Source organism: Abramis brama (genome assembly GCF_963993115.1).
Source record: "Abramis brama genome assembly, chromosome: 1".
Classification (NCBI taxonomy): domain Eukaryota; kingdom Metazoa; phylum Chordata; class Actinopteri; order Cypriniformes; family Leuciscidae; genus Abramis; species Abramis brama.
Window position 1 is genome coordinate 74,095,085 of NC_139963.1, and position 25,907 is coordinate 74,120,991.

Genomic DNA, 25,907 nt, shown 5'->3' on the forward strand with positions numbered 1-25,907 from the left:
AGTTCACTGCTTTTACCACGCCTATGGGCCTGTTTGAGTATAATAGGCTACCACAAGGTCTTTGCAATAGCCCTGGCAGCTTTATGCGAATGATGAACAGTATTTTTGGTGATCAAAACTTCCTCAGCATTCTGTGTTATATTGACGATCTGATCGTCTTTGGTCCAAATGAGCAAGTGGCACTTGATCGCTTAGAGATGGTGTTCGGAAGACTACGAGCTCATGGCCTGAAACTCGCTCCTAAGAAATGTCACCTCCTGAGAGCGTCAGTGAAGTTTCTGGGGCATGTAATAAATAAGGACGGAGTGTCTACTGACCCTGATAAGGTGGAGTGCATTTCCAAGCTCAACAGTTCTGACCTGATGGACACGGACGGGAAAACACCATCTCAGAAGAAAATCAGATCATTTTTAGGCATGGTGAACTATTATCAACATTTCATTCTGAATTATTCTGTCAAAGCAAAACCGCTCTTCGATCTTCTCCAAGGCCAGAAGGTCAGGGGACGAAAGAATAAGACAGGGCATGTGTGCCAAAACAGGAAGTTGAGACCTGAGGATTGGACTCAAGCACAGCATGATGCGGTCGAACAGCTGAAATTGTCTCTGGTTGAGAGTGTTGTTTTAGCTCACCCGGATTTCTCACGTCACTTCATTTTGGCGACAGATGCTTCCTTGGATGGTATCGGAGCTGTCTTGTCACAAGTTCAAGAGGGAGAGGCCAGAGCGAGACCAGTTGCTTTCGCCAGCAAGTCCCTATCACGTTCACAGCGGAACTATCCCGCGCACCGATTGGAATTTCTGGCCCTGAAATGGTCAATTTGTGAAAAGTTTAGCCATTGGCTGAAGGGGCACAATTTCACCGTTTTGACCGACAACAATCCGCTTGCCCATATACTCACGAAGCCTAAGCTTGACTGTTGCGAACAGCGCTGGGTGGCAAAACTAGCCAGCTACGACTTTGATATAAGGTACGTGCCTGGTCCGCAGAATGTCATTGCTGATTCCCTCAGCAGAGTTCCTTTTGTTAAGAGTGGGGTAACACAAAGACTACTTCAAGTGCCTTATGACACCATGTTGACTGATATGAGAGGGATGTCAACTAACTCTGTGCAGGATGCCTTCAGATGGTCCTGTGGTAAGAATCAGGAAGAGAGTGTTGTCCAACAACAACAGTCATGTACAGTCAATAATGATTTTAGCATGGATCATCTTACTGTTGCAAGCTCTGATGTCTCTGCTGTCTTGACTTCACATGTGGACTGGGAACTCGGTGCTGTTACACGGGCTATGGCGATTGTGAATCACTTGCTTCAGTTGGTTCCTATGGGCCAGGATACATTGCCAGCGTTTTCTGCGGAGGACCTGCGTGAGAGGCAGATGAATGACAGAGTGTTGTCAAGAGTCATGTCTTACGTTGAGAGTTGTCAGAGACCCACAAGACGGGAAAGAGCAGGAGAGCCAGCGGCGGTGCTTCGTTACCTGGATGCGATTATGGATGTATGATGGCGCCCGTGCTGGCTAGCCGTCCGCCTCGTTCTTTTGCTGTCGAGTCTGTTTTGCTCCTATTATTGTTTGTCCTCCGATATGTATCTGCTTTGCTGGCATATGATCGCCAAACCCTCCTCGACCTCAGGGCTTGGTCAGAGACCTTGTTGCCATCTGATCGCCCCCTGCTCAACCAGCAAACACTTGTGCTGGTGGATATCCCCGATCACCTTCGCTGTATGCCTACAGTCTATCCTCGGAGAGACCGTGACCAAAAGTCTCACTCAAACGGATCAAACGGACCTTACGGATCTGAACACCGAAAATGGCTATTGTGCCCACCACCCTTGAGAAAACGTTTTAGAAGACGTGGGAAACGTGCCGGCATGATAGTTCGACTAAAAGCTTACCTGAGAGAATCGCGTCCTGGACTTTCTCTTTCTTCCCGGTTCGTATGCAGCCGATGGATCCGCCCGGTCTTCCCGGAACCATCGCCGATGCTTGCTCCAGTAAACGGACCCGCTACCTTAACGCAGCTTGAAGCTGGAAACTTGCGGAGAGAGTTTGTTTACATCCAGCCTCTCGACGCCGGCTCCGTCTGGTCCGCTGCCCTTCCTGCCGCATCGCAGACACGTCATCAGAGCGCTGCCATCAGTGTAAGGAAAAACGGCGGAAACATCGCGAGACTACGGCACGCTGTGTATGATGGAAGGCGAGGAGTGGATCTCAGCCTGCTCCGTCCCATCCAGAGGTCCACTGACCACAATTCCCACATCAAAACTGAACTTTTTAATATCCAATCCCTGTCAAATAAATCTAGCCTGATACATGATCACATTCTTGAGAAAGATATTGACCTGATGTGCCTCACTGAGACCTGGCATAAACCAGATGTTTTTTCATCCTTAAATGAAGCTTGTCCCACTGGATACAGTTACATGCACAGGGCTCGCTGCACTGGTCGTGGTGGTGGCCTGGCAGTAATCTACCGCGACAGTCTCAAGCTTTCTCTTCTGTCTCTCCCTGATGTGTCCTCTTTTGAATATCTGGCTTTTAAATCAAAACCCCCCTCCAAGATAAATGCAGTACTGATTTACCGGCCACCCAAACCTCACCCATCCTTTATTGCTGAGATTCAGGACCTCTTCACTTCCTTCTGCTCTCTATCATCCAATAACATTATACTTGGCGATATGAACATTCATATTGAAAATCCCTCCTCCCCGCTGGCAGCTGAATTTCTAAATGTATTGGACTGTCTCAATCTTACATAGCATGTTGATGCTCCTACTCACACCAGGGGGCGCACTTTAGATCTGGTTATTTCTGACTCTCCTTTCATCAAAAATCTGTTGGTATATGACCTGGGCGTCTCTGATCACAGCATCATTTCAATGGACATTTCTTGCCCGTCACCACTCCCTAAGCCTAAGCGTGATATTAATTTTCGCAATATAAAAAATATCAACCCTGCCATCCTCTACTCTGATCTCCAATTGATGGCCTCATTCACCCATTCATCTGTCAACAAATCAGTTGAACACTACAATGATTCTCTTCACTGCCTTCTGGATACACATGCTCCCCTCAAAACAAGAACTGTGTCTTTCTCCCGTTCGGCCCCCTGGTTCACGGATGAACTGCGCAAGATGAAGGCTGGTGGCCGTGCCATTGAGAGGCGTGTCAAATCATCTGGCCTGGTGGTACACAAGCTGGCCTACAAACAGCATCAGAAGGCCTACGCAGCAGCCCTTAAACAAGCCCGGTCGATCTACTACTCTGACATTATCAATAACAATCCAGGAAATTCCAAACAGCTTTTTTCAACAATAAATCATCTACTAAATCCCAATAACCAAATTCATACCGAACCCACAGTAGAACTCTGCAATAGGTTTCTTGAATTTTTTAAAGACAAGATCAACTCCATTCGGTCTCAGCTTTCTGGCTTCCCAGCTCCATCAGTGCCATCTGCCGGCCCTCAACCCTCTCTTTTCAGTATTTTCACTAGAGTCACACAGACCGAAGTTGAGGGTCTCATCAAAAAAATGAAGCCTTCCACCTCTCCCTTGGACCCCTTCCCTACTGCGCTCATCAAATCAAACATAACGGCCATTAGTCCTCTCATCACACAAATAATAAACCATTCATTAAACTCTGGTTATGTCCCACCCCCACTTAAAACTGCCGTAATCAAACCTCTTCTGAAGAAACCCAACCTCAATCCAGAATGCCTCTCTAACTACCGACCCATTTCACATCTTCCGTTTCTGTCCAAGGTGCTTGAAAAAGCTGTTGCTGCACAGTTACAAGAACATCTACAACGTCATTCACTGTTTGAAACATTCCAATCTGGTTTTCGTACCGCCCATAGTTCAGAGACAGCGCTGTTGAGGGTAACTAACGACCTTCTAATTTCTGCAGATTCTGGATCACCCTCTCTGCTTATTCTCCTTGACCTTTCAGCGGCCTTTGATACCATCGACCACCATATCCTCCTAAGCCGTCTTCATACCGACATTGGACTCTGTCACTCCACACTGGATTGGTTCACCTCTTATCTCACTGACAGGACAGAGTACGTCAACCTGGGATCTGCTTGGTCCCGTACAGCTCCTGTCACTTGTGGTGTCCCCCAAGGATCTATCCTAGGGCCCCTACTTTTCATTTTATATATGTTGCCACTGGGTCGTGTCATCAGCCGTCATGGCATCTCCTTTCACTGCTATGCTGATGACACTCAGTTATACCTGCGAACCGACTCAAACTTATGCTCCACCCCGGTCCTTCCAGCATTATCTACTCCCTCAACAGCTTCTGCTTCCTCTTCACCATCATCTCTAGCCCTCTCTAACTGCCTGGAGGAGGTTAGGGCATGGATGAATCATAATTTTCTCCAGTTGAACAGCTCAAAAACTGAAGCCATCCAAATCGGCACCCCTCATCAGGTCCAGTCATCACCCATAACCACTATTTCATTCTCTGGCCAAGACATCCCCCTGTCAACTACTGTTACCAACCTCGGTGTTAAGCTGGACCCACAACTGACCTTTGCAAATCATATCAAACATCTTTGCAAAACCTGCTTTTTTCATATCAAAAACATTTCTAAACTCCGCCCCTTCCTCACTTTTTCTGACGCAGAAAAACTGGTCCACGCCTTAATTTCATCCAGGCTGGATTACTGTAACAGCCTGCTTATCGGTATACCAAATAAACATCTTCAGAAACTTCAATTCATTCAGAACTGTGCTGCCCGAACTCTTATGAAAACCCGCAAATATGAACACATCACCCCCATTCTTCAGAATCTTCACTGGCTTCCCATAACCTCAAGAATTCAATACAAGATTGCCCTCATCACCCACCTCTGCATCTATAACAACGCCCCACAATACCTCAAAGATCTCCTTACCCCTCACTCTTCCACCCGTAACCTCCGGTCTCAAAGCACAAACTGCCTCCATCAGCCACGCTCAAAACTTCGCACCATGGGAGACCGAGCCTTTTGCACTGCTGCCCCTCGCATCTGGAACTCCCTCCCTGAACATCTGCGAGAACCCCAGTCTGTGGACTCTTTCAAAAAAGAGCTTAAAACTTTCTTGTTCAGGCAGGCGTTTTTAAGCTGTCCTTAGGCTTTACTAATTTTGCCCTGCTATATTTTAGTAGTTTTCAGCCTTTATATTTTAGCACTAGTTATTTTATTTTGTTTTTGATTTTAATTAGTTTAATATGGTCTCTGTAGCACTTTGAGATTCTTTTATGAAAAGTGCTTTATAAATAAAATTTATTATTATTATTATTATTATTATTACCTCAAACACTGGGGGAAGTTGATTGTGAGGAATGGTGTTCTCTACAGGGTGTCTCTTAACCAGTCATCAAGGACGAAGCGTTTCCAGTATGTTGTCCCAGACTCGTTGGTGGATGTAATTCTGAGAAGTGTTCATGATGACAGTGGCCATCAAGGTCAATTCAGAAGTGTTAGTTTGGCGAAGCAGCGTTTCTTCTGGCTAAACATGGAGCATAGAGTACGTGATTATGTGCGCCACTGTCAACGCTGCATCATAAGTAAAAGTCCTGACCCTTCCAGCAGAGCTCCTCTGGAGAACATAAAGTCTACAAGACCACTAGAGCTAGTCTGTATTGATTTCTGGTCGGCAGAAGATGCTAAGAATAAATCCATTGATGTCTTAGTTGTAACCGACCATTTTACAAGGCTAGCTCAGGCTTTTATGTGCCGAGATCAATCCGCCAAGCAAGTTGCCAGGGTCCTGTGGGACAGATATTTTTTGTATTTATGACCTGCCAGAACGTATCCACAGTGACCAAGGTGCAAGCTTTGAAAGTCGGCTCATAGGCGAACTTCTCAGAGTTTCAGGGGTGGAGAAATCACACACCACCCCTTACCACCCAATGGGCAACGGTAGTGTGGAACGTTTTAACAGGACGCTGGGCAACATGATCCGTGCTTTATCACCAGATGTCAAGAGGGATTGGCCGAGACGTTTGCAGACGTTGACGTTTCTGTACAATTGCACGACACACGAGTCTACAGGATATGCACCCTTTTATTTGATGTTTGGAAGGGTACCACGCCTTCCAGTTGACATTCTCTTCCGTTCAGTCTTGAATGATCAGAATCTGGTCAGCTATGACAAGTATGTTGACACTCTCGTTAAAGATCTAAGAGAGGCCATGGTGATTGCACAACAACATGCCACCAAAGAACAGAAGAGACATGCAGCTCTCTATAACCGTCGAGTGAAGGGGTTCACCATCGATGTGGGTGACCAAGTCTTGTTGGCGAATAAGTCCGAGAGGGGAAAAAGAAAAACTGCTGACCGTTGGGAGTCCACTGTTTACACTGTGGTGGACTGCAAGCCTCAAACTCACACTTACAGGATTATGAACCCTGCCACGGGTCAAGAGAAAGTGGTACATCGCAATCTCCTGTTGTTGGTTGACTTCTTACCTGTGCCTGAAGTGATCTCTGTAGATTGTCCCGTTCCCCTTGTGAGTGACCCCTGCAGTGGCATGCCTTCAAGTTCATCGTCTAGCCTGAAAGACTGTTCCGTCATGTTGAGTGAAGCCTCACCTACACACATGGTTGATGACATTGCTTGTGAGAATGTTCCTCTGACCAGTCAAGTGACTGACAATTCCGGTAGAACATTGAGCTGGGTTTCTCGCTTACCTGTTGCGAGTCAAGAACCTACTTCGGCTGCAGTCTCTGGTGACGTCATGGTTAACCCGATGCCAGAGTCTGCTCCTGCAATGTCTTTTGGATGGGTTTCTACTGAGTCAGATGATGTAACGGCTGATGTAACGGTCACTGATGAATGCCGTTCTGATGCAGGAAGCATAGAATCTGAATGCACTGTTATACCTGGACGAGCTCACCTACAGTCCACTTCACCTTCTGGTGTGACTCCGAATACTCCTGTGCTATTTGACTCTGGCTCCGTCAGACAGGTCAGATCACGTTTTGGCTGTGTCATAAAGCCAGTTGACCGGTTGATTCAGACAATGTCAAAACAGGCTGTGGTTCAGGATGCAAAGCGTAATGTAGGGGCTGTTTGCAGGTCTATGTTTTGTGCTTTAGCACAATTCTACTGTCGATTGTTGATATGGGAGCTTAGCGCTACTCTCTTATCGATTCATCCTTATGGGATAATATGTGATTGTTTTGTTTTGTTTTGTTTTGTTTTACCGTTGGTGTTGCCTAAGTTTCATGTAATTCTGTGGGGGTGAATGTAACAGAGTTAAAAAAAAAAGAACATTAATTCTAATGTTATTCATATTGTCTAATTACATGAAATTAGAAGGAAGCTACATCAAATGGTGTTTTAGTGCCCCCTAGTGGTTATTATACTGCAGACTTTTGTTATTTTGTCCGCAATTGCGCACCGTAGTTCAGCAGAAATGGCTGACACTGCTGCGGGTGAGCGTGCTTCTCTTCTCTTCTGTTTATTGGGTTTAAAATGTGATACAAGTGTATTTAATATGAGTTCTTTGAGATGTAAATGTTTGTAGTGATTGTCAACAAACATACATTGCGTTGGATGGGTTTATATGTCCAATGAAACTTTGTTGAGTAATTATTTTTGTGCCTTGTGTCTCATATAGGAAATTAACATGTGCTTCTGCTAATGTAGCGCCGGATGGCTAAATAGTTAATTTACTCTCAACGAGAATGAGTTGTTGATTTTTATGTTTTTCTTTATTTCAGTAATTTATGTCTGCAGTGTTTACACCCAGTAAATTTATACATTTCGATGTATTCTTCAGGTATGTGATTTTCAAATGTACTAACTGTTCTGTTAATGGGGAATTGTTACAAGTTATCCATAGTTCAGCAGAAATGGCTGACACTGCTGCGGTAATTTAAGTCTGCAGTGTTTACACCCAGTAAATTTATACATTTCGATGTATTCTTCAGTGTTTTCACCAGATACGATCATCATTGCTGCAGAGAATAAAGATATCAGAGAATCAGAGTCCTGTGTGCGTCGTCCATTTCGATTTGGTGATGGTTGTGTGGGATGTGTAAAGGTCACATTGAGAACAACAATCGTTACATTAACTCTCAGTAAGAGCTTCTGTAGACGTCTGACAGAAATAAAGTCAGTCTGGTTAGTAATAAGTGAAGCTGGTAATGCTGTTCGTGGAGTTGTTTAATCCTCCTCTGCTGAGATCTTCACAGATTTAATGTCTTCTTTTCTCTTCAGTTGATTTCATCTTGGGCCCAGTCCACATGTACACGAGTTTTTCCTCCTCCATTTAAAAAAAAAAATCTTGTCCACGTGAAAACGAGTTTGCCAAACCAACAGGTGGTGATATAACCAAAACCGTAAAGCCATGTTGGCCAATCAGAAGCCTCCTGGAAAAAAGGTTATTACTGGTTCTGGTCGGCTGACAACGTGTTGCCGTGAGCGGTGTAGTTTTGCATTCTGACGCTTCTGTTGCGCAATATAATGAGACTTTTCCACAGTCAAAAGTTAATCACAGTCCTGCCTACACAGGTATTTTTCCTGGAAGTCATTTCAGTTACATGCAAATCCTGATCCTGTTTTTCCAGCAGAAAAACTCAGTTTGCTGTTTGGAACATTTTTACAGTTACATTTATTCGTTATTTCACTTGAACTAAAACCCATTTAATAATTTTTGATTCATGCACGGTCTGGGAATGTTAGTTCTGTTGAACATCCCCAGAACAGAGCCTAGAAAATTTTTTTTTTTTTTTTTTTTTTTTTTCAGAATATAGCCTGTGCTTTATGTTGTGTAAGCGTGTCTCACGCAGTGTATAGTGTAAATTAGTGTTTCTAAAATGCTCAATGTGGAAGCGCGAAACATGCTTTAATGCATTAGACAGTAATGTTGGAGGATGAAGCAAGCAGATAAGCCCAGAACGAGCCCAAATATAGTCATTTTGAAAAGTGATTATTTTTGATAATCCATTATTTTGTCGGGTGGTCAAAATAAAGGTGTGTTGCCTCTAAGTCAATGCCACATAAATATGCTTGAATGCTTCTTGGATTTTTCACAAGTGAGTCCTTCCCACAGCATCAAATCAGTGTCAAATCAAATCAGTGTCAAGATGAAAATAATCTATAGTAATGTGATATAACAATGATGTCTTGAGACATCTCGAGTTGCTGTGTGGTTGCAAGCTGCTACCAGTAATTCCTGAATCTAGCAAGCCGAATCCTATTCCACAAGACCCTTTTTCTGTATAATAAAAAATGAAAAAGATGTTCAAATTAATCTGAAGGGAGGAATATTACCTTTTTTGTGTGATTTCCATTGACTTCCAATGTATTATTTTTTTCCTATATGGAAGTCAATGGGGTCTCATACAGGTTTGAAACAACTTGACTAGATGACAGAATTTTCATTTTTAAGTGAATTATTCCTTTAATCCAAGAGAAAGTGTGTAATGCTCTCGCTCCGATATAACGTGTGCACGCTTACACTTAAATTTAAACTCTTTACTTACTCTTTCTCTGTGGTCTTCTTGACTTTTACGACCTTACCAGTTTTTTTTACAGTAAAATACTGGCACTAAAATACTTTTTTTTTTAATGTTCTCATAATCTTGGGAGAAAACATTCTTAGAACAACATTATTTAAACATTAGAATCATTCAGATCGTCTGCGTCTAAACTGAGCCGTCTATGTAGGGAGTGAAGCAGCTCACTAGGCTGTGAAATGATTTGTTAAATCTGTGAGAAATTCTATTAATAAAAAATGGTATTCAAACTCGTGTTCAAACTCGTATTGATTGTTGTGACTCAGAGTGGGGGAATGTTCAGGGGAGTCCAACAGCTCTCAACTGTGATTGGAGGGTGAGGAGATATTGGGCTAGTCCTCATTCCCTTTGGACGTGTTTTTAGCCAGTTTGTGGGGTATAAATGTACTTTAACAAAAGCTGCACTTTTAGGACTGAAGCACAGCTCCGGCAACACCACCGAAGACCATGCAGGTAACTCTATTTTAATAGTTTAATATTTTACCAACGTCAACAAAATAATAGGCCTACTAAAATGTAGAGTTTACATTTAAATAAACTACACACAAAAAAAGTTATAGTGTATTTTGTGTATCTAACTTTGGTTAATGTTGTGTGTATAAATAGGGTGTAAATCCCCAAGCACTCTTTGAGAGTGTGTTGTGTGGGACTGGTGAATGTACGGTTAAAAACGGCAGCGTTACTTTATTAGTACTTTACTGTGTATTATGTAATTTTTTTTTTGTCTTGTCTTTTTTTAATGTTTTTTTCTTTGCAACTTTTTGGCCGCCAGGACTCCCTGGGAGAAGAGTTACTTTAACTCAATGGGACTTTTCCTGGTTAAATAAAGGTTAAATAAAAATAAAAAATAAAAAATTATGTTTTCAATACACAGCAAAATCCCCAGTGTTAAATCAACATAGTGTACATACAGGGTGTTAAAATGAACACTGAAACAGTGTTGAAGTTAATGAGATAATTAAGATAATTAAGAGATTATTGACCATTAGTTAGAGTTAGTATTAGATTTTTTTCTCATTAGAAAATAGAGAAACACAAGAACTACAACTGACTTTCCAGCCATTACACATTATTGCACTTACGATTAACAGTTTTACTTTATTTCTGTCATACATCTACTAAAGTTCTTATTGAGATTTAACTCAGAAGCTTGTGAACAGGTTTTAAGAGAAAACTCTTAAGAACTTTTACTGCTATCTAGGAGAACTCTTAGTGGAAAGATGAAATGTTTTGTGAATACGGCCACTGGTCAGTAATAAGTGAAGCTGGTAATGCTGTTTGTGGAGTTGTTTAATCCTCCTCTACTGAGATCTTCACAGATTTAATGTCTTCTTTTTTCATCAGTTTATTTAATCTAAGGCTGTGGCTGAAGTCAGTTGTAGTTCTTGGCCGTGTCCGAAATCGTCCCATATGCTCTTAAACGGCAATATCTGAGGGGACAGCCATTTGCACTGGTGTCCAAAATCATAGTGGACGATATCGAGTGCACTCATTCAATCCCACACTGCACTGCAATAATAAGTGTACATCCAAATTACGCACAACGGCTAGAATATACCCATAATGTACTGTGACGGTCGCTTCAAATGAATTCCCGTGTCTGGCCAGAAGATTGCGCCCATCTCCAAACCGCTGGTCTAATGTGGCCACAGATTACATTTTCTTAGTAGTTTAGTCATTCTTCCTCAGTAATAGTAATGAAAAGATGTATTTTCAACTCTGTCATGGAACCTAGCATGTATAAACCCTAATTAAACAATTTAATGATCAATTATATAATATAATTTATACCTGTATGATATTACGCAATAATCAAACAGAAACTACAAACTGCTACACAAATGGATGATAACCATGAATGCCAAGTAGATGAGCAACGGATTGGATGAAGCAATGAATGGGTAATTAGAAGTCGATTGGGGAGTCAATTGTGGACTTTCTAAATGCTGGTGTGAAATAGTAAATAAGCATTTACTATGAATACAGATAATGTGTCTAATGTATATATCTGTATATGCTGACCCTAGATACAGTCTCTACACAAATAGCAACAACCTAATGCCAAGGCCTTTGGTTAGCTTTTATTTCAAAGTTCATTTCAAAAGAGGATTATTTGCTCTCTGTCCTGCCGTCACTGCAAGTCTAAAACTGATATAAAATCTTTGCTTGCGAGTTGAAAAGTTTTGAATGCGAGTGATAGTGAAACACAATAGTTTGGCCATTACTGCCAGTCTGATAGAGAACAGCTCCAGTGTCTTATTTGTATTTAAAGAGACCGCACTAAAACGAGTTGCTCTCAGACGCACATCAGAAAAGGGGTAGAGAAGGGTCCTGTGGAGCTATAATAATGAGGAATTCAGACCCAAGCATTGCAGTTCTGCTTTATATAGACCACAAATGTATGATTTATATGTAAAAAGGAACAATTTAAAAGCATGATATGTCTCCTTTAAAATAAATAAGAAGGCAGCTATGAGGTTAATTTCCTTGTTTGTTAGTTTTAAATGTCTGTCCATATGCACTGCATTAATGCTAATATGTTTTATTTTCAGTGTAAGGGTGGATTTCATGCAGGGGTTCAGGCTGCAAGAACTGCCGAATGACTAAAGAAACGTTATTGGCAAGATGGTAGAAAACTGCACATTTCTTGTCTTTAAAGGGATAGTTCACTTTGAAATTAAATTTTGGTATGTTTTAGCTTACCTGAAGGGCATCCAAGATGTAGGTGTCTTTTTTTCCGCAGTAGTTTCAATTTTGATATTTTTAGGTCTAACCGTTCTTGTCTGTCAGTCATATAATGCAGGTCTATGGTCACGGTCTCAGAGAGCATGCACAAGTCCAAATTAAAACAATTCCCCATCGTCCAAATTAAACAATTCCCCATCGTAAGTACACATTGATGGCCTAAGACACGAAACGAGCGGTTTGTGTGAGAAAACGAACAGTATTGATATCGTTGTTACCTCTTGAACAAAGCCGCGTCCAACTGATCTGACGGCGCGGGCGGGTATAGATATATACACTGATGTCGCCTTGGCTACGGTTTCGTTCCAATGAACTGCAATAGGCGAAAAGGCGACATCTAGTGTATCTATATCTATATCCGCCCGCGTACGGGTATAGATACACTAGATGTCGCTATTTCGCTAATTGTTTTAATTTGGACTTTGTGCATGCTCTCTGAGACCGTGACCATAGGCCTGCATGATATGACTGTCAGACAAGAACGGTTTGACCTAAAAATATCAAAATTGAAACTACTGCGGAAAAAAAGACACCTACACCTTGGATGCCCTTCAGGTAAGCTAAAACATACCAAAATTTAATTTCAAAGTGAACTATCCCTTTAACCACCCACTGCCACTTATACCAACGACGGAAATAAGTGCAGTTACAATAGCTTAATATTTGTGGGAGAGCATTGCTATAGATAGTGACGATATTGTATTGCAATATGTAGCACTTCAAAGTCGATACTAAAACAAAACTAGTTAGTACATTAGTTGCAATTGAAAAGGTTTAATGACAAATTATGGTTATGGTTACACTTAAAATAGTTACAAAATAGATATATGAGATGATGATAACTTATATTATTAATTGTACCCAGCAGAGATGGGGGACTCGAGTCATATGACTTGACTCGAGTCAGACTTAAGTCGCAAATTTTAGGACTTGAGACTTGCTTGACAAATATTAATAAAAGACTTGACTTGACTTTGACTTGATATTCATGACTTGAGACTTGACTCGGACTTGAGGTAAATGACTCGAAATAACTTGCCTTTTTAAAAATAAATATCTGTATTTGAACGCACCGCAACAATCACGTGACGCAGCAGGAACGCGCGCTGTGTGAACAAAAGCCGTAATAATGCAGTGTCGTAGTGATGACGCTGAAGCGCGGGATCGTTCGCCTGCTGTGAAACGGTACGTAATGCGCAAGTTTATGATCGAATCAGAGAAAAAAAAAATGCACAAGCGTGGTCGCAGCTCATAAGCAAACTTAAGACGCTGCTAAGACATTACATGTCTTTACGGGTTGTGTGTGAACAATCTCTGATTCCGGGAAATCACTGGCACTGCCAGACTGGCAGTGTGAATGAACCTAAATCAAACGAACCCGGGTCAAATCTCGGGTAACTTTATCCGTGTATTTTCCGGAATCTCTGTGTGAAAGGGGTTTTGGTCACACACCCTGACAAAGGCTCATTAGCCACAACGCATAGTTGTGCAAGTACTTGTCACCTGATTTTAAAATATTAAAGCCATGATAAAATAAAGGCTTTCTATATATTTTTAATAATATTCGAGTGGATTAATGATTTTTTTTTTATGATCTGAATAATCCCTTACATACAAAAGCACAGAGAAAAAATATTTTCTTGAAAATGAAAATGAAAACCGGGTTAAAATATGTTAAAATATGCCATATTCCAGTTTTTCTTACCTGCATGCATCCCTTTGTACTGTCTAGTTATATGCTACCAATATAGTCTGCTATCCCAGGGTTGACTTGAATGTTAAAAGAAATATAAAAAAAAATGTAACTGTAATTTAATAATAATTAATAATGCATTATACAGTCTACCGTTTTCTGCGATTTGTTTTCATGATAATCGAATGTAAAGAGTTTTATCTCTAAAAACTGTTTAGCTTATAACGCTAGTATATAGGGCATATAAGTAAAAAGAAATCGCTAGTTAATACCACTAAAAGATTGTGAAAAGACACCTACACACAAAGAAAAAAAACATACAGACTTTCAAACCGAACCATGCATACACAAATAAACAAAACAAAAATTCAAACTTGCAAGCACAACCATGCACACATGCAAACAAACAATACACTCTTCACTCATACACACGCACACACATTCACTCACAAATATTAATGAATCAATCACACTCAATCAAATCACCTCTCTCTCTCTCACACACACACACACACACACACACACACACACACACACACACACACACACACACACACACACAGTCAAACACAACCATAGACATGCAAACAATACACTTTTCACACATACACATGCACACACATTCATTCACAAATATTAATAAATCACTCACTCACACAGATTAATAATGTACAATAGTCAATCCACCTGATTGACAGGTGTAAGTTTTGTGTCAATTCAATTATTATTGTTTTTTTCTTGTTATTCTTTTTTTTTTAAAGGATAGATCTAACTTGTTGGGATGTGTTCATGTTCCATAAAGGGGATGCCAGTTTGAAGAATGCCATTTGGTGGCATAGGAACCATTATACTTGAATTGTGAATTGTTTAATACCTTTTAATGGTCTTCTGCAATGTTTGAGGCATATTTATTTTTCATGCTTTAATGTTAGCCTAATTTCAGTTACATTTACATTTTAGGCTATGTAGTTTGATTTTTTTTTTTTTATTATTATTTTTATTGTAGTAACCACTCAGCTGTAGCCTATGTGGAAATGCATATTTAAAAAAAATGTTGCAAATAAAACCATAGTCCACAGCTTATGTAGTTTTAACTTATTTTAATATATAAATTCAGTGAAATCATCAAACGTTTGTATGACTTGCCAGTGACTTGTGACCCAAGCTATGACTTGACTTGACTTGCTTGACATAAAGCAGTGACTTGACTTGACTTGACTTGCTTTTCACAAAATTGACTCGGACTTGCTTGAGACTTGAAGGTTAAGACTTGAGACTTGCTTGTGACTTGCACATGTGTGACTTACTCCCACCTCTGGTACCCAGCATATATGAAAAATGTTACCAGAGAGAGAGAGAGAGAGATAGAGAAAGAAAGAGAGAGAGATAGAAAGAGACAAAGAAAAGAGGAGCCCCCAAGAAAGGGACCCAGAGAAGAAGATAGCTAGAGCATCAAAGAGACAGAGCAACAGTTACAATCCTCTTTTATCCTTTCCTTGACCATGTGACTAAAACCCAAATGTGAGACATTCAAACTGACCAATCAGATAATTACACTTCCACCCACTGATCTATAGAATGACTGGATAGCTCATGACGTTCTAAACTGCCACTAGGCAGTGAAGCCACCTGAAGTGTTCGAGCGGCCATCTTACGATTCCCTACCAGCAGAGGGATTCCCTCCAACGCCCATTATACAGGTAGCTCCGACGGCACTTTTAAGATGACCCGCTGTGCAGCATAAAAGTGTAAAACGACGTTCACAAAAGGATGTAGGAAAAACTGCCCACATGTTGTAATTCAAGCCCTAAGTAGTAATTTATATGCAAAATTGTCGCTATGCCCGCGTTGTTTTCTACGAGGCAAGAGCTGCTGCTTCTTCATAAAACAACGATACTCAGAGCAGTAAATCACAAATAAGTGTCCAATATGCAGCGACACCATTTGACAGCTTCAAAAGAGGTTCGTGCAGAGTCCGTTTACCGTTACATTAACCCACAATTTGTATTATGCATTTCCTGAACATGTACTTGCTAATCAAACACTTTATATGAGATACTACTATCTATAAAACACAATCGATCTACCGACCTTTTACTATTGTGTCAATTGATGTTGATATGCGCGAGGGAGAGAGCAATACAGCGCTTGTGTTGTTTGAAGGCGGTGAGAGTGCGCGCGCGCGGCCGGGGCTCTCTCTTTCTCTGCTTGTTCTTATGCGCCCTGTCCACTGATCTAAATAATTCATTGTTACGACGACTTGAATGACAAACTAATTATCTCCCTCATTTTTTCATACCAATATGGCGGCGCGGTGGCTTCACTGTTTATGACGTCATGAGCGATCCAGTCATTCTATATATATCAGTGATTCCACCACTGTACTAAAGGTGTGAAAATTCATCGACCCCCAAAGTTCAAACATTTGGCCTGCAAGCCGAGATCACTATCAGCCCCATCTGTGCCTTAGGAACTCCAAATGGTCATTGTCTCTGAAAGAGGGGGTAGAAAAACAGTCAAGCTAATATCTTTGTTCATTTAAAATATCTTGGATTATTTTCAATCCTACACAAGTAATGAACTGGTGTTTGAGTTGATAAAGGAGTCTGGATCTGATATATTCTCAGGGCTGGAGAGAGTAAAGCAGAACGTTATAATCCATGTGTAGAAACTCTTCCAGAAGACATTGTCATTGTCATGGATGGTGGAGAACGTTTCAGTAGTAAACCAATTTTATTACTAATAATTTAATGATTTTATTTATAGAATTGAACTGCATGCAGGAAACTCTAAAATGAGGAAGTGAAACTAACAGTAATGCAAAAGTAGAGCCTGTTCATTGAGTTCAGTCTGAAGCGTTGAGCGTAAGTGTGTTTGAGCCAGTGTGTGTCACATTATGTGCTGGTTAGTGTTGTTTTCATGGACTTTCAGGTTCTTGTCATTTGTCACATGTCTTTGTTCAGATTCCCGCCACTCATCTATCTCTGTTTCCGGTTATGTGTGTTTCTTTTTTTCTGTTTCATTCAACCAATAACTGATTTGATTGTTCACTTCCAGTTTTAAATGATTGTTGTCCAACTATTTTAGCTTTAATAAAAAACATTTTTTTGAACGGGAACTCACGCCTCTTGCCCTCTCTAAGTGGAACTTACTCGTGTGTCTTTATTTAGTTAAAGATAGTGTTTCCTCGTTATTTCGAGCTGGTGTAGTCGCTAAGAATCGAGCCACTTGCTACATGAGCAATAATGAAAAATACATTTGCACTGAAATTCACTCAGCAACACTTCTCAGAGTTTCATCTCAGGCTGTCCGATGAGAGGAAGTTAATAACCACAGGAGGAGCTGATGATGTTTAAAGGAGGAGCTGTAACTATATATAATGAAGAGGAAGACTGACAGAAACAGAGAATGGCTGATAAGTGTGATCTGTGTCTGCTGGGACTGATCATTCTCTCTTCACTTCTCACAGGTAAAGAAATCTGTATTTTCTCTAAAGACATTTAGTGGAATTAGTCTGGAAAGAGTTCATTTGAACATGCTCAGTTTATTCTTGCACACATTCACGTTGTGATCTCAGAGTTGTGTATTGATACACACAGATCATACTGTATTATTCCTGATACTGGACATAGTGTCACTCAAACATCTGATGATGAAGAATTATCTTCATATTAAGAGTGTGTCAGTGATTTGAACAGCTCTCTGATAAAGACTAATAGTTTATTCTGGAGAGTGTGTTGTTTGCTTTAAGTCAGGAAAAATACTATGATTTAAAACTTCTGCTTTTTATGCTGCTGTGTTTTATGTTTCATTTATTAATATATATCATAATGATCACTGAGATATACTGTGTTTCAGGAACCAGTGGAAAGGATCATGCGTTCATCGGTTCTGGTGAAAATGTCCGTCTGTCCTGTAATAAAACTCTTTCTGACTGCAACTCAACTACATGGGCCTACTATGACAGCTATAATCATCCAGCAGTTGACCTGATTACTGGAGTGATAAAGAATAAAGACACAGAGAGACATGAGAGACTGAGTCTGGAGTCCGACTGCTCTCTGAACATCAAGAACGTCACAGGAGAAGATCATGGATATTACAGATGCAGACAATATGTGAATGGAGAACAACAAGGACCTGATGCTTATGTTTTTCTGCATGTTCTTCATGGTAAGTTTATGATTATGTGGTCAATTTAAAAAGGGCAGATTCTCCCTTTAAACTCAGATGATGATTGAAGAGTCTGTGATTTGTGTCTTGTGTTCAGTTTCAGTGTCTCCATCATCATTATCTTCATCATCATCATCTTCATCCTCACAGACTGAGATCAGTCCAGGCCGCTCTGTGACTCTCTCCTGTCGGTTGTATTCATATTATAGATTATCCTGTGATAAATGGGTCAGTTATGAGGGACTTGAGCTGTTGTGGGTGAATCAGACTGGTGTTGATCTGAAGACAGACTCCAGATATCAGATATTATCATCATCATCAGATCAATATCACTGTATCCTCAATCTGACTACAACACTCCTGAATGAAGATGACAACAGAGAGTGGAGATGTCAGCTTACTCACAGAAATCAACTCAAGACCTCAGTCAGATACACTGTCAAGTATTCAGGTGAGAAAACGAATGAGTCTCATGAATGACTGTTAAAAGTTTTAACTAGTTAAAATATAATGATGCTTTTGTACAGTATGAATCATCTGAACAAACATTCGTCCTTTACAGCTCCAGCTGATTCAACGACAGCAGTGAGTCCTTCTACACGAGGTACATGATGATGCTGATGCTTTTACGCCACTGATGATGTTATTCACAGCTTCGTCTAACATAATTCTATAGAAAATATGAATGTTACCATATAGATATTTTACCTCACTGAAATATGTAAGAGTTGATTGAAATCACATTCCAGTCGTCATCTGTGCCGGTGGCTTTCGTCTTTGTCTATAATTGTCCCCAATCATCCTTTTCAGCTCAAGCTAATACAACAACACCAGACATAGACTCTTATCATTCATGTACAAACACAAAAGGTACATAATCACATTGTTTTGTCTGTCTATAATTGTCCCAATCTGCCCTGTCCGTCTCTGACTCTGCTCGATCTCTTCTTCAGTCACAGTGATTTCTGTCGCTGCAGTCGCTGTTCTCCTTCTTGCTCTTCTCTGGCTGATCTGCAGAAAAAGAGCTGGTGAGTTATGAGGGAAACACCTATTCTCAGAATTTTGAAGCCTTTAACTCAAAACCGTATAGTGCCACTGCACACCGATAACAGTGCAGCGATCTGAGGTTTGTCAGTGGGAACTGCATGAATCTAAGGCGAAGAGGCGTGTCTGCGGCAGCCAATCGCGGCTCAGAGCCTGCAGAAGGGGGCGGGGCATCTGCCTATTAAAGCAGCTCATATCCGGCATAGGGATCAGTAGGCATGTCGCGATAATTAAATAACCGTCTGATCACGATTATTTGATCTAACCGCGATTGTTTCAGGCAACCGTGATTATTGCGCGCTTTTTTAGGCCTACGGCACAAGGGGGAGTCATGGACCGAAAGAAACAGACAAGCACTAATTAAGTTTTCCTGCAATATATTCAAAGTCATCTGAAGCCATTCCATAGCTTAATGTTTGGGAGAAGTATATTTATATCATTTAATTAAAGTTTGGAAAACTTGTCTTCCCTCCCCTGCAGCTGTCAATCATTCTCCATTCAAACAGCGCGGGCGCCTCGCCCGGTTACGGCAGGATGCCCGGTAAAGCGTTATAATGCTTGATCTGTAGAAAAGGGGCTATGGATTTGCATAAAATTAATTTAATTGTCTGGAGTTTGCTGTTTTTAAATGACTCGCTACCGTGTGACTGTTAGATCACACACATCACAAGGACTATGAATTGGCATCAAACGCACAATAACTTGAATTTAAAACTGAATAACCAAATGATCAATAAATTGTTGGACAGATACACACTGTACAAAGCGCTCTCCTTCAGCGCTTCCTGCCTCTAGTTTGGGCCTATCGACTCCAAGGTCGACCTCAAGCCAAGGCATGGCAAAGTGCCAAAGTTATTACGCCGTCCGCTTTTCCCGATTCTCTTACTCTGCCTTGTTCGGGCTTTAGGAGTATATATACAGCGCTCTGTCCATTTCAGCGAGTCAGAGCAGCTCTTTGTATGCTTTGGTGGGTTTCCGGTCATGAATCAGAGAGTATCCCCCTGGATAGTGGACACTATCACGTTGGCTTATGCTTCGGTGGGCCTTCAATGCCCCATAGGAGTCAGAGCACACTCCACCAGAGGTGTCTTCATGGCCGTGGTCCAGTGGTGTGTCTATTGGCCACATCTGTGCCGCAGCCGGCTGGTCGTCGCCTTCACCTACGCCAGATTTTACAAATTGAAGATCACTGCGCCGCAGGCACAGATCCTCCCTGTCTAGCTGGAGTTCACCCCAGAGGGAGCTCAACCCACTATGATCTCTGGAGGCGCCAAACTCAGTCCGAGCCCCTTTTTTGCTCTGCATAACTTGTCCGTCCCTAGCCCTAACCCCCCTCAAAACATTCCTGCCAGACCAAATACAACACCATGTCTTAAGTCAAGTCAAGTATATTTATATAGCGCTTTTCACAATACAGATTGCATCAAAGCAGCTTCACTGCATTAAACCAAAATAACACAACAAGGTTTGTTTCTAGTGTAAATTTATTGATTGATAAAATTAAATTAATATCCCCAAAATATCCCCAACTGAGCAAGCCAAAGGCAACAGTGGCAAGGAACCGAAAACTCCATCAAGTGACCTAATGGTGTCCTAAAACTCCATCAGGTGACCTAATGGAGAAAAAAAACCTTGGGAGAACCCAGGCTCAGTCGGGGGCCAGTTCTCCTCTGGCATTTATGAACTAGAGGCCAGATTGTAGTTTGAACAGTAAGATTTAAAATGTTATATGAATGCCTGGCTGAAGAGATGCGTCTTTAATCTAGTTTTAAACTGGGAGAGCGAGTCTGAGCAACGAACAGTATCAGGAAGGCTATTCCAGAGATTTGGAGCTAAATGTGAAAATGCTCTCCCTCCTTTGGTTGATCTGGATATCCTAGGTATGACCAAAAGCCTCGAATTTAGTGATCTTAAAGAGCGCGATGGATTATAGGGCGATAGAAGATCCATTAAATAGACTGGAGCTAAGCCGTTTAGGGCTTTATAAGTCAGTAGCGATACCTTGTAAATAATACAGAACTTTATAGGTAACCAATGCAGTGATGATAAAATCGGTGTTATATGATCATATTTTCTTGATCTAGTAAGAACTCTAGCGGCTGCATTTTGGACTAACTGTAGCTTGTTTATTAAGGATGCAGGACAACCAGCTAATAAAGCATTACAGTAATCTAGTCTCGAGGTCATGAATGCATGAACTAACTTTTCTGTATCAGAAACTGATAGCATGTTACGTAGCTTAGCAATGTTTCTAAGGTGGAAAAAGGCTGTTATTGTAACATATGAAATATGATTTTCAAAAGACAGGTTGCAATCGAGTATAACACCCAGGTCTTTTACTGTAGAGGATAAAGTAACAGGACATCCTACGATGTTAAAATTGTATTGTCTTAGTCCGTCTTGTCTTAGTCCGGTCAGACAACATGGCGGTAGTGTCCTAAATAAACCACCAAAGTGAACTCATGTCGTGGCCTCAGTACAGACTAGCCCGGCACCTTCTTCAACCTGCGCTCTCTGAGAGACTGAACCAGGGAGAAGACATGCTGTCCCTGGACAACGTGTTCCCAGGGGAATGGTCCCTCCATCCCCATAGCATTAATCTGGAGTATCTTTGGCAGGGCAGAGGTCGAACTCTTCGCCTCTGAAGGCAACTCTCACTGCCCAATATTCTTAACAAAGGACACGGATGCGCAGGTCCACGAATGGCCCAGCGTAACTTGCATAACTTGCCCTTCCCTAGCCCTACCGCCCGGGGACCCTTACCAAGCATCCCAGGCTAGGGCCACAGAACATGTCGTTCTGCTCATATAGCACGGTGTGATTGAATTGGTTCCCCATAGAGTCTAGCAAAGACGCAATATGAGTAAACATTCTGAAAGGGAACGACTCAATTACTTACGTAACCTCAGTTCCCTGAGATAACGGGAACGAGTATTGCGTAGACAGCCGTGCTATGTCACTACACGACTGGCGTTTGTCTAATTAAATATGATTCCTTTGCCCCGCCCCTGCCCCGATTGGCTCGCACAGACACGCTGCTTCGCCATAGGTTCATGCAGTTCCCACTGGCCAGCCAATAGATGCGCTCAGATCGCTGCACTGAGAAAAGGAGATTCCCCTTTAGCATCTAGCAGAGATGCAATACTCGTTCCCGTTATCTCAGGGAGCTGAGGTTACATAACCGAGACGTTTTTATCTCTCACTTTAATGATTGAACAAAATCTTATTGCTAAGATTCTGTGTTTTGCACATGTGTGTTTGATCATAAATACTCATATTTCATGAGGCACTTGTTTTCAGATAATAAAAGATGGACTGGCGACTCTGCGGTGAGTTCAGTAATGCAGTGATTTAGATTTGATTAATGTCTTTAAAGCTCAATAAAGTGTCACTCATGCAGTTTAACTGTTTGTTCTGAAGGTCAAAGATGAGGATGAACATACAGGGACGTATGAGACGATCAACATGTCCATTCCTCCCGCGGCAAGAGCCAATGTGAGTCCACCATAGTGAGAGATATGTCTGATGTGTGTGTTAAACTCGACTCTCTGCACGTTTGCATTGATGTTTAGGAGCAGACAGATGATGTGACTTATTCTGAGGTCACTTATTTCAATACAAAGCCTGTAAAATCACTCAATGTGAGTAGATACCAGCACATGAGTTTGACTCTCAGATAAATGAAGCTCATGCTCTGATATTAATAATAATAATCGCTGGGGTTCAAACATTGATGGACAGAATCTGTTCTTTCAGGATCATGATGATACAGTGACTTATGCTGCCATCAGAGGAAGAGAAGATCAACCGCAGGATGAACTCTGTGAACAAGAACAAGACCTTCACAAATAAACATGAATGATCCAGATCATGAGCTCCTCATATCAGGAGCAGACGGGAAGATTTCATCTCTCTGGGGTTTGGAGGAATTATATATTTGTGTGTGAACGAGCAGATATTTGTTGAATGTCCTGTGAATATGAAAGAGGTTTATTGTAAATCATCATCTGGTCAGAGCACAGAATCTCATCTATATGATCACAGCTACAGTAAAGTTAGAGACTGAAGCCCTCATGTGTTTTCATCAAGCGGCAACATTCTGATCTGAAAAATGAAGCCTACCCGGAAGTGCGAAAAACTGCAATACATCGAAAATCCGCTAGGGGAAGGTCCCAAAAGGGAGCAAATGTCCATAGACCCCATGTTAAAATGTCCGTTTTCACAGCATAAATTCATGTTTTTACAGGTTGGTCCCATGGACTTTTATTGTATATTTCGATAGCTTCCGAGTGCCTGTCAACTGTGAGGGGGGTGAATTTTTTTCTAACTCGTTAGTTTAGATCGTATTTAGATATAAAATATATGAAAATAAGGCCGTGGTTAACTTTGATTGACAGCTTGATTGACAGCTGACAAGGCAGCGCCATGGAGAATGACAACATAAGAAGCGCCATTTTTTAATACAGTTGACATATAATACTACTGTTTCTGTATCATGAAATGTAGTTTTAAGAGTTTTTCAGGCGAGAATGTAGTTGTTTAAAGCTCAAATCTGTGGTTTATTTAAAGATTTATGAAAATTTTATCCAGTTGATCCAGCGATGACCGGGCGCTCGGCGTTCATGTACCCCGCCTGGAGAAGTCTTTCATCGGCTTGACGTAATGAGGTTTGCCGCCAATGCCGCTGACTCTGGCATCTCTGTAGTGGTTAAACATGAGATATAATTCGTCTTGTGTATATCTAATGGGTGATTTTTGGTCTCGTGAATCTATAATTTTTTTCCTGTGTTTGACTGAATTGTTTGCTTTATTTGTATAGCTTCTTATACCTTTTACGTATACTTTTATAATGGCTAATATTGATAAAAGTGAAATTTAACAAAAAGAGACTGGGTTGAGTTTTGTCATTTTAAATTTTAATACAACGAATATGATCTGTAATGTTGTTTACTGCAAAATCTGTTGTTTAGTACAAATGCACATATTGCCTGGACCATAAAATGTGTAATATTTTTATATTATATTTAAAATGAAAAGAGGCAGGTTTGTGTTTTATATTTTGTTTTTTCATAAATAGCCAAACGTTATGTGCAGTGAATATAATCAATATGTGTTGCCTGAACCACATTTGTGTGGCTATAATGTTTAAGATTTCTTTAAATGAAAACGAAAAGAGTTAGTGTGGTGTTTAATAACATATTTCGTTGCCTAAAATATACACCGAGATAACCGGAGTAGCAGAGCGAGCTGAGTGACGCGCGCTGCGTCAGAAGGTGGGCGGGGTTAGGATTTCCCAAGATGGCGCCGCCCATACCCCCCATAAACAGCTTCAAACCCGTTCTTCCGAAAGTCTATGGGTGACGTCACAGACGCTTTGTCCATATTTTTTACAGTCTATGGTTTTCATACAGGCCAGACTCAATCTAGCGTCTCACAAGCCTCTTCCATGAGTCGATAGTCTGTTTATCCGCTGGATTTCTGTCTGAAAATCTTCATCTTCATGCAGAAGCTCATGCTGAAATGATCCTCTTGCTTCAGCTTGTATATCAGCTGTTTCTTCTACAGAGAGACGTCCGTCTGAGAACTACATCAGTGTCTGTTCGCATTATATTGCTATAAAATATTCTAACATTTGACTTTGCAGTGTGTATATGTCACACAATTAAATGTCAGATATGTATTTTTTTCACACACACACCATTATATCATTAACACACGGAAACTCAAAAGGTCTTCAACACAACCCGTAAAAAAAAAATTAGAGTTCCGTTTAACTTGATAATATATGACTGTTATACAGTATAATTTAGATATATCAATTTAATAATAATACAAACACTGATAATAAATTAGCATATTTATATTTCATACTATATTTTCATATATTTTGCATGAGAAAACATAATAGGCCTGAGCACATGAGAAAAAGGTCAATAAAGATTGAGAATCAATGTTCAGAAATTATTAATTATTGTTATATTTTGAACTACGCTGTATAGCTGTGTTTTGTAGTGTGATTGTTGACAAACTCAAATTTGTTTATTTTTAATTATAAAAAAAAGCCATTATTTTACATGAAAAAGTTAATAATAGTATTTTAGTTTGTCTTGTGTATTGTTTTGATTTAATCTGTCATATGTCCATATTGCAATGAACCCCCACCAATGGGGCATGTTGTCACATTACACTTCCATTCAGGGGTGTTTCTAGGTTTAAATACACTGAACCTTAAGTAAGGTTAGGTTTATACAAACTGAGAAAGTCAAAAGTGTGCGTTTGCGCCCCCTACTGTTCATTAAAGGGGTGGTTCGGGATTTTTGACATCGGACCTCATTTTTAAGTCAGCCTGGTTGTTATTCATCAGTGGAGACATTTTTTTTTTAAATTATCCAGTCCTTATATTTGGATAGTTAGCCGATGCTAGGCTAGCGCGAGTCAATGGGTATATGTTAGCCAGCCATTAAAAAACGTTTTACCCACTCCACAGTGCACCAAACGCAAATCAATTATAACACTAGACTATCGATGCAAATGTCCGTTGAGAGAATAATGTTAGAAATCAAACATTACCTTTCATCTCAATGATCCCAAAGGAACTAGTTTCTCAGCAGCTGTGGAATTTTACTTTGCTCCGGTTAGTAATGCGGCAAAAAGTAAACACATGCTGAGTCCCAATTCGCCTACTTATACTACGACCTAAAAGTATGTACTTTTTTTTGTGAGGAAAAAGTAC

At 40.8% G+C, this 25,907-nt stretch overlaps 2 protein-coding genes across 3 annotated transcripts in view; one reads left to right on the forward strand and one right to left on the reverse strand.

Annotated features, from left to right (window-relative positions):
* The window catches only part of LOC311095130 (uncharacterized protein), a 467,684-nt gene that overhangs the window by 329,033 nt on the left and 112,744 nt on the right, over window positions 1-25,907 (reverse strand). The window lies entirely within an intron of this gene.
* LOC311071995 (uncharacterized protein) lies at window positions 9,871-25,279 on the forward strand. 2 transcript variants are annotated; one of them, XM_084096670.1, is made up of 11 exons: window positions 9,906-9,972; window positions 17,249-17,426; window positions 17,816-18,130; window positions 18,228-18,581; window positions 18,693-18,734; window positions 18,941-19,000; window positions 19,084-19,158; window positions 22,475-22,503; window positions 22,595-22,669; window positions 22,747-22,815; window positions 22,931-24,215. In XM_084096670.1, the coding sequence occupies exons 2-11, from the start codon at window positions 17,366-17,368 to the stop codon at window positions 23,024-23,026; spliced, it is 1,176 nt and encodes a 391-aa protein (XP_083952796.1). In that variant the 5' UTR covers window positions 9,906-9,972; window positions 17,249-17,365; the 3' UTR covers window positions 23,027-24,215. The 2 variants fall into 2 exon arrangements, with proteins under 2 accessions (XP_083952797.1, XP_083952796.1); XM_084096671.1 differs by lacking the exon at window positions 22,747-22,815 and having other exon boundaries at window positions 9,871-9,972; window positions 22,931-25,279.